This window comes from Kogia breviceps, unplaced genomic scaffold, assembly GCF_026419965.1.
Source record: "Kogia breviceps isolate mKogBre1 unplaced genomic scaffold, mKogBre1 haplotype 1 scaffold_338, whole genome shotgun sequence".
NCBI classification, from domain to species: Eukaryota; Metazoa; Chordata; class Mammalia; order Artiodactyla; family Physeteridae; genus Kogia; species Kogia breviceps.
This window is the reverse complement of record NW_026711777.1, coordinates 1-9,108: the sequence shown is the minus strand read 5'-3', so window position 1 is coordinate 9,108 and position 9,108 is coordinate 1. Positions and strand designations below refer to the sequence as shown.

Sequence of the window (9,108 nt, the reverse complement as noted above, 5' to 3'; positions counted from 1 at the left end):
GGCCCACGTACCGCAAAAAAAAAAAAAAAAAAAAAAAAATAGGTCTTTCATAAAAGCAAAGCAGTGTAAAGTGAAGTTTCGAAAAGTGGGGGATGCCTGTAGTTGAGAAGGAGCAAAGAGCCTCTTCCTGTCACAATTAGGGCAGAAACAGAAAGCAGAACTTGTGCTTCCTCGTCAGCACACTTATTCTGAAAAAAATAAATTAGCATCATGGTGACCAGTGTTTTAGCTTTAAGATTCTGTCACAGCTTTGTCAAGAGGTTAAGGAACTCATTTCTTTTGATACTTCTTACCTCATTTTTATGTTGAGTTTTGCCATGCAGTTACTCTTACCAAAGTCCTCAAAATCCAAGTACCCATGGAGTAAGAAGTCCAGTAGGTTGTTTAGAGAAAATGTGTTTTAAACAGTAGTTAATTAAATGACCACAGGAAAGACCCATTTTCCAGCATGGCTTTCTCTAAACAGCCAAGCCTGGGGGCCTGTGAGGCCAAGCAAAAGAGAACTGGCTCTCTGTGCATCCCACTTCAGAGAGAAACAGGGCCCAGCACTGCCCTGAGGTGAGGACAGAGACTGAGCCATCTGGGAATCTGTAGTAAGCTCAAACGTATACTGAAAACATGTATCCTTAGGAAAATTAGAATTCAGTGAGCCTCCCTTCTGTTGGACAGTGTTCAGAAGGTCCTGCAGGATGGCATCAAAACATTCTGAAGATTCCTTACAGGCTCTGCGGTTAACAGTCCTTAGTAATGCCTTTGTAATGCAGATCAGTAGTATTTGCCTGAAGCTTCCTGAATCAAGGCCTAAAAGTAAATGATTGCCCAGAGTGGACTGTGGAGAAAGCCTGAGACTACGCTGCTGACAATATATGAAATTTACAGTTGTAACCAAATCCACATACAAAGAAGGATTTGATCAACTAGCCCAAGAGACTACAACCCAAAGACAACAAATTCTTGCATTTACAAGAAAGAAAATCTCTCCCACCTCGGCCAGATACATCAGCTGCAAAACCACACAGATCAGCACCTTGAGCTAATAAAAGTTTTAGAAGTCAACTTCCACAGTGAAAATCAATGTAGGCAGAAGGTTTAGAACAGAATTCCCAGGTAGGGAGGAAGTGAATTTCAGAACAAGCGCTTAGGGAAGGAAATTCCTCTGCACATATTAGCCACATTGAGCATAGCCACCGTGCCAGCCTCAGTAGTGAACAGAACGTTCATTTGCTCTGTTACCGGTGGTAGAGAGATAAATGGCAAGGCAGGGCAGCTGTGAAAGCTGTGACTAGAGCTGTGAGGATGAACCACAGCAGTCCTACAGTTTCTGCTAACCCCTGTGACTTGCCAAGGTGTTCAAGCAGTAGAAATAAGGAAGCAGGTTAAGAAAAAAAAAAGGCAAGAGCCTTCTGATTTAAGTAAAGGTAACCAGACACAACTAAAATGAAGCAGTACAAAGAGGGGGGTGGTTTATAGACCAGCTGTTGGTGGCTGAAGGCACATAACTAATCAAGAATATAATAGGGGAGCTCCTGAGTGAGTGACAAAGATCCCAGCCAGTGACATCTGGAGGTCAGGCCTGCTGATCCACCAGCACTGGAGAGGAACACTGGGCCTAAGCCTTCAAGGAACCAAGCAAAAGTTGGCTCAATTCAGCAGATGCTCCCAACCAGATCAAAGAAACACCACAGTGCAAAGCTAACAAGATCAAGAGGGGCCACATAATCAGCTCTGGACCATTCTGGTTGAAGATACAGAGGAAGAATCCTAGGTTTGGGGAGGGGGAGGAGAGCTACAGCAACTGGATGCCAGGCTGCTTCTGCTGCCCCTCAGACAGCACTTCCAGGGCTGCTAGCTCTGGAGCCTTGGCTGTCTCACTATCAGGAGTCACAGATTCAAATGGCCACAGGGGCTGGACAGGAAATGCAAAGGAGTGAGGCAGTCCAGGTGGAGACGGGTGAGCTGGAGACCATAGTCCCCCTACGAACAAGGCAGGCCCTGCTCAGGTGCAGCTGATAGGCTGCTTCATGGGGATTCAGGTCCAGCGTTCCCTAAACTACTGTTTCAGAAGCCATTTTTATGTCAACTCTTGACTTTAAATGTTGGCAGCAGACCAAACCAAAGCACAACTGCAGGCCACGTCTCGCCCACAGGCTTCCCAGTTTGCAGCCCCTGATCTGGAGGCTGAACAAGAATCGCCCAGGTGCCTTAAACACCCCCACCGCACTTCTGAGGCCTTGGGGGAAGAAAGGTCTCGTGAATCTGACTGGAGAACAGGCCCAGGAACTGCAGCAGCTGGTGACGTTCCTGTTTACTTGCTACTCCATTGAAAAGAGAGCAGACACCAGAGGATCTTTCTAGTAGAAGCAAGTGTGGCCTTCAAGGAGCCCCAGACAAGAGTCAAAGATGAGATCACTCAGGTGGCTCAAGAAAGGAAAAGGATTTATTAGCCCATTTCCTGGACAGGGACCCGGGGGCAGTGGCCGGGTTCAGTGTTCTCACATTCAGAGGGAAGAAGAGGCAGCAGGGAAACCCGCCTGACCGCCTTCACTCGTTCTCATCTATACAGCTTTGTGCTCACAAAAACCATCCTCTTCTCCTGAAGGGAGGACACAGGGCCCGGAGGGAGAGAATGGCTTGGCTTTACTCTTGGCCTTTACAGACAGAGCCTGGGCTGGGGACCCAGGGCATCAGCCATTCTGTTCACACAGAGCAAAACTTGGGTCTAGAAGGGATGGGCAGCGGGGCTCTGGCCAGCCCTTCTGAAGGTCTGCTGCACCTGCATCATGCCCAAAGCACGGGCTGCTCCCGCTCCTTGACGCTTCAGGCAGATTTTAACTTTATTTATAAACAAGACGAAAATCCAAGCAGCATTAATTTAGGGGAACAAAAAATGGTTTAAAAAAAAACCATGGAGGGGCAGGACAAGGAGGTGGTGAGCATCCAGAAGAGGAGGAGGAGGAAGCAGGAAGAGCCAGTATCCCACTGGGTGCCGAATGTGCTTCTGCGTCTCCGAGGCCGGGGAGGCCCTTCCTTCCTGCTCCCCCAGCTGATGGCCAGACAGCAGAGGGGATGCTGTAGTGACTTTAGGACAAGCCCTGGAGCCCTGTCTGGCCACTGACATGGGGAGTACCATGGATTGACCCCAATCAACTCCCACCTTCACCATCACGCATGTGAAGAAGGTTTTAACTCTCCTGTCCAAAGTCCTCTGAGAATTTCTTCACTTTCAGGAGGTCATCTGCATTCACGGTGGGCCGAGTGGTGGCCAAAGACCGGAGCATGTCCGACTGCAAAGACAAGTGCTTGTGGGTGAGGGAGGCTGGGCTCCAGGGCCTCAGCCTGCCTTAGTCTCAGCCCCATGCAGTCCAGGGTGGGAAGAGCCCTGCCGCCGAGGTCACGCCCCAGCCCCTAATGCAGAACTCCCGTTGCCTGGCTTCTGCCTGAAGGCCTCCTGGGGCAGGAACACTCCCCTCCTGAGGCAGCTCATGTCATTTCCAGATAACCTACTTCCGGTTGAGAGAATCTAAGTTCCCATTATTTCTTAACTCATGTGAGAAACTCTTTTCTAACTGCACGCCCACCACACCAGGCCCAATGGCAAACACTTGCCTCACAGAACAGGCAAGACCAGGATAAGGAGAGGCCAAGAACAGTCAGATGAGAGGCTGCCTATGCAACTACACCAAATCAAACTGTGCTAACAGACATTTACTGGTTCCTTCTGTGTACAAAACAAGCTCTGTGTAGTCCTCTTTCCCCGCTGGCCACTTACCATGCAAACCACAGGCTCTAAGAGTTTGTCACCGGGAACATCCATCCAAGTCATCTCCATGGCCCCTGGGTCCCCTGGTGAGCATGGGGTCAGGAGGTCGTCGATCATAATGCTAGGGTTGGTGCGGGAAGGGCCACAGACCTGAAACCAAACAGGAGTTTGACTGGCTGGAGGGGTTGCCCCTTGGCATTTGGCGAAGGGGCAGGACGTCTCAGGTTTCTGAGTCCTGAGCAGAAGGTAATAGCATAGTATGAACAAATGCCTGGGTTTCTAGATCATCAGTCTGATCTGACTGATGCCCTTGGGCTGGGCAGTCAGTGTGGTTCCAAGTCTGATTTCAGAGGTTCGTGATCAGCATGCTATTCCAGCTACTATTCTCTGGAATCTCAATCTGTGGCCCAAATCCCTAGAAAGCTTCCTCTTCCTCATCAACTCCATCAAATCTCACCATAAGTGCAGTGACATCAAAATGTTTTTCCAACTGAAGGCTGCGTGCTCCATTGGCAACATCTCCCCAAATATCCCCAAGGCTCAATCCCTCCCGTCCTTCAACTCTTGACTCAGTGTCACCCAGTATGGCCCATCCTATAAGAGTGAAAACTACCCACACCCCCTCCAAACCTCAGAAACACCAGACCTCCCTCCCCGGCTCTGTCTTCCCCTCATCAGCCTCTAAAAAATGAGTCTTTTTTGTTTGTCGTCTGTCTCCCCCACTAGGAACGAGGCTCCTGTAGGGCAGGGATTTTTGTCTGCTGTGGTCACAAGTGTCTCCCCAACACCTAGAACAGTGCCAGGCACACAGCAGGACCCTCGGCGACACCTGACAAACACTTGCTGTGTGAATGGAGTTCCTCTTCATGGTGTGTGATTTTGTACCCACTGCTTTCAGACATGCAGCAGGGTCTACCACGCACATCAGCACAGTGCTGACTGCAGGGGTGGCAGAGGTGACAGTCACAGTGCCCTGTCCTCTAGCATCACACAATCTGAGATGGTCGCCCTCCAGCCAGAACTGCAGGGGAGGTGGAAGCAGGTGCAACCCCAGGCCCTGGAGTCAGAGAGCTCACTATGCACTTACCCTTGGCTCCCCAGGAGACCCAAAATGTGTCACCCAAGCAGCCAGAAAGCCAATATCCCCTTTCCTGTGACACTTTCTAAGCAATTCCTTGCTGGCCCGCTCACCTTTTTGAAATGTGTTGCTGACTGTACTTTCCTCACGGGCTGCATGAGGGAATCCCGCACGATGATGCTGATGTCTGCACCCGAGTAGCCTTCCGTCTTCCGGGCCAGCTCGTGGATGTTGGCGTCTGTGAGGTTGTGAGGAGTGCTCCCCAGATGCAACCGGAACATCTGGGCACGGGCAGCCTCCTCCGGCAATGGGATATAAATTCGCTTTTCAAACCTAGAGAGCCAAGCACATGGCAGGACCTGAGAGCGGATGGTGGGATGGTCTCAATGGAGAGGCTCGGGGGGCCCTCCAGAAGCCGGCTTCACTAAGGGCTCTGCAGACACGGAGAAGCCGCCAGAGAAATGGGGTCAGGCTGCACCCGCTGCTGCCAGCAGCAGGTTGACCACGGCTGGAGACAGATCTCGGCCCCTGGCTCCTACTGGGGAAGACTCACCTCCTTCTAATGGCTGAATCCAAAACCCACGGGATGTTTGTGGCACCAAGTACCAGAGTCCCATCATTGTTATTCCCCACCCCTGTGGAGAAAGGGAAACACAGACGCCAACTCAACACCTACAAGGATCAGTCAGAACCTGTGGGAAGGACCTCAGGGACTTTGAGTCCTGAACTGGAGCTGTCCCTGTGACACCACTGGCAGGGACCCGGCTGGCTTTACTTGGGTGAAGAGCCCTACAGCCCTGCCTGCCTTGGGAGGGGTGGAGAGGTGGCCGGCCAAGGCCACAGTAACCTCTCCTCAACGAGAAGGAGCTAAGAATTGCTTCTCTGATATCCCCTCCACCGAAAGGACAGTCAGATCCAGCCACAGCTAAATAATGACGCCCTAGGCTGGCTTTAGTGGGGGACGAGAACCAGGGAGGGGACCCGGGACTGGCACACACCCTGCATCTGGACCAGGAACTCCGTTTTGATCCTTCGGGCGGCCTCACTCTCATTTTCATTGCGGGATCCGCAGAGCGAATCCACCTCGTCGATGAAGATGATGGAGGGCTTGTGCTGCCTGGCCAGCTCAAACAGGTTCTTGACTAGCCTGTGAGGGTGAGACACAGGGTTGGGATCCACACACCTGCACACATGCCCAGCCGGGGTCCCAGGCACCACCTCTCCTCTCGCCCTTCCCTTGGAGAGACTGAGACGACAGAAAAAATGGTGGTAACAAATCCTCCGGCAGCACTGCACTGAGAGGAAGAGCAAGACTTGGCAACAACTTCAAATCCTGGCAGCCCCGTTCATTAGCTCTGGACTGAGGACAAGTCACTTCCCTTCCTCTCCGCCTCAGTTTGATCATCTGCAAAACGGGAGCCGGTGTGGGGAATAAGTTAACTGCATAAAGTCCCCAACAGAGAACACTCAGCTGAAACCCAGTTCCTGTGAGCGCCTTTCCCTTCCCTTCATGAGGACTCACGGCTCCCAAGTTCCCTTCCAGTCTCTGCTGGCTCTGTCAGGACCGTGTCCCACCTGACGAGCTAGCAAGATACCCCTCTCCCAGCTACTCTTCCCGGCCATCCACAGCGGCTCCTCTGGGAGGTGATTCCAAGGGCAGGGAAGCTGGACCACGAGCAGCTGCCAGGGCTGCCAGGAGAGTGGAGCCTGGCGGCTGACTTACTTCTCACTCTCCCCCAACCACTTAGACATCAAGTCTGAGGAGGACACAGAGAAGAAGGTAGAGTTGTTGGCCTCCGTTGCCACTGCTTTGGCCAGGTAGGATTTCCCTGTGCCAGGGGGTCCAAAGAGCAGTATTCCCCGCCAAGGGGTACGCTTGCCTACGAGAAAGAATGAACTGAAGTAAGATTCTTCCTGATTGGGGAAAGGGAACAGAAAAAAGCAGAGGGGCCTTAGTTATGGTAAACACAGTCAGAAATGAAAAGTTCTACATGACAACTTTGCTCTAGGAGCAAAGGAGTAAAGGGAACTAAATCACCTGCCAAGGGCTTGATCCTAGCCGTGGCTCATGACCCCCAGGACCTGGCAAAGTGACACTGGCTGGCACTGGTTCCTGACCCTGCCTACCACTGAGATGGTCGAGTCAAAGTTCTAGCCACAAGAGTGTTGCTGACACTGGAGAGAAGCCAAGGAGTAGATGACCGTGATGAGCAGCCCTTGGGCCCTTGCCTGCTAAGGGCAAAACAGAGCCGAGTCACCATCTGCCACCTGGGCACCTTCATGATGGGGGCCCTCAGCTGGTGGCCTCAGAAGCCTGATTTTTCTTTTTTTCTTTTTTTTTTTTTGGCCACGTCACGCGGCTTGCGGGATGTTAGTTCCCCGACCAGGGACTGACCCGAGACCACAGCAGTGACAGCGCAGAGTCCTAACCACTGGACCACCAGGGAATTCCCAGAAGCCTGATATTTTTGCATCTGGGCCTAAAGTGGCTTAACTGTTACCTGTGAACAAGTGTGGGAATTTAATTGGCAAAATGACAGCTTCTTTGAGGGCCTCCTTGGCCCCCTCCAGCCCGGCCACGTCATTCCACCGAATGTTGGGCTTCTCCATCACGACAGCACCTGCAAGATGAGGGCAGAGCCTTCGACCTGGAGCCCGACTCGCCAGGGGGTCCTTGCCACGTCCCCCTCCCGTCACCACAGGCCTCAAGCCTCTTACCCATCAGCTGTTCTTGCAATTTCTTTTTCTCTGGATTATCCCCTTCACTGTCACTATCGCTGCTGGGAAAGGAGACAGAAGATGACAGGCTGGAGCAAGAGGCAGTTGGCAAGGGGGTTCTCAGAGCAAGGCCAGGCTCTGGCTGCCAGCCTGATGCTAAAAAGATGCTTTCCCTGATCACCAGTGGTGAGAGACCCGCAGACAGGCACGTCGGGGATGTCGGGGCCACACATCACCAGCACTCCCCTCTGGATCCTCCAGGAAACACTCTCATAACCCACCCTCGCTTCTTCATCAAGGGCATAAGAATCGTGGCATGTGTCCTCTCTAGGAGGCTGGTGAGGGACCTGTGCTTTGGCTGGACTTCAAGAGCAGCCAGGCAAGCACTTGGAGCTGTTACTGGCCTTTCATAGGCACTCAAAACAGGACAGCAAGTGGCTATGCCTCCAGGGCCAATCCCTATTCGGACATAAGTAACTTGCCATCCTTAAAACTCTTCCAGCCCTCCTGCCGCTACCTCAGCGTTTCTCGTACTCTGGGGAGTCTAAGCACAGGCGTGTCCTCTCCATCCAGGAGCAGGGCCTCCCCCTCCGGGGAGTCAACTGACACACCACCTTCCTCTCTCCTACTCCCCAGCTGGGCACCCTCCCCTCACCTCCAGGACACCACTGGCCTTTGTGCTCAAACCACAGATGGGAGGTGACAGGCTGTAGAGGGAACAGTGGCTTTAAAGTCAGAAACAGAGGCCCCGGGTGTGGGTCCAGACTCCATCAAGTACCAGCTCTGTGGCCATCCCTGAACCTCTCTGCGTCTGCTGCCATATCTGTCAGATGAAGATGAGAATAACAGCAGCTGACATTTATTCGATCCTTACTGCGCTCCAAGCCCCTCTTCTCAGGGCCTTACCCGCATCATCTCATTTGCTCCTTAGAGCAACACTAGGGGGAAGTCCCACCACCTTCCTCCTCCTACAGATGAGGACCCTGCAGGCGCAGGAGGGTCATGGCACTTGTCCGAGGTCACACGGCTAGAAGTGGCAGAGCCGGGCTAGATCCTGAGAGTCTGGCTCCCCACCTTGCCCGCAGCTTTTCCATACAGATCCAATGAGATGATGTATTGATAAGTGGAAGTCTCCTGTAAAATGCCTGACGAAGGCAGCTGCAGGCATTATCACTATTTTTTGTTTTGATTTGTTTTGTTTTTTTGTGTGTGGTATGCGGGCCTCTCACTGTTGTGGCCTCTCCCATTGCGGAGCACAGGCTCCGGACGCGCAGGCTCAGTAGCCATGGCTCACAGGCCCAGCTGCTCCGCGGCATGTGGGATCTTCCCGGACCAGGGCACGAACCCGTGTCCCCTGCATCGGCAGGCGGATTCTCAACCACTGCGCCACCAGGGAAGCCCCATTATCACTATTATGAATAGAATTTCCCAAAAGGAAGGTGCCGGGAAAGTCCACAGCAGCATCAGCACCAAGATGATGGCGACAGAGGAAACAGACAGCTGTTTGTGGGGGCTCTGGCCCCCACCAGGTCCTCCGCTCCTCCATACTCAC

General features: G+C 52.6%; 1 protein-coding gene across 1 annotated transcript; it reads right to left on the bottom strand.

Moving 5' to 3' along the window:
- Window positions 1-2,419: 2,419 nt before the first annotated feature.
- LOC131749703 (vacuolar protein sorting-associated protein 4A-like) lies at window positions 2,420-8,796 on the bottom strand. The gene is made up of 8 exons (XM_067024356.1): window positions 7,557-8,796; window positions 7,340-7,459; window positions 6,562-6,718; window positions 5,837-5,985; window positions 5,392-5,473; window positions 4,952-5,171; window positions 3,770-3,910; window positions 2,420-3,284 (listed from the first exon to the last, which is right to left on the bottom strand). Exons 1-8 carry the CDS (start codon window positions 7,558-7,560, stop codon window positions 3,183-3,185), a joined length of 975 nt encoding a protein of 324 aa, XP_066880457.1. The 5' UTR covers window positions 7,561-8,796; the 3' UTR covers window positions 2,420-3,182.
- Window positions 8,797-9,108: the final 312 nt, after the last annotated feature.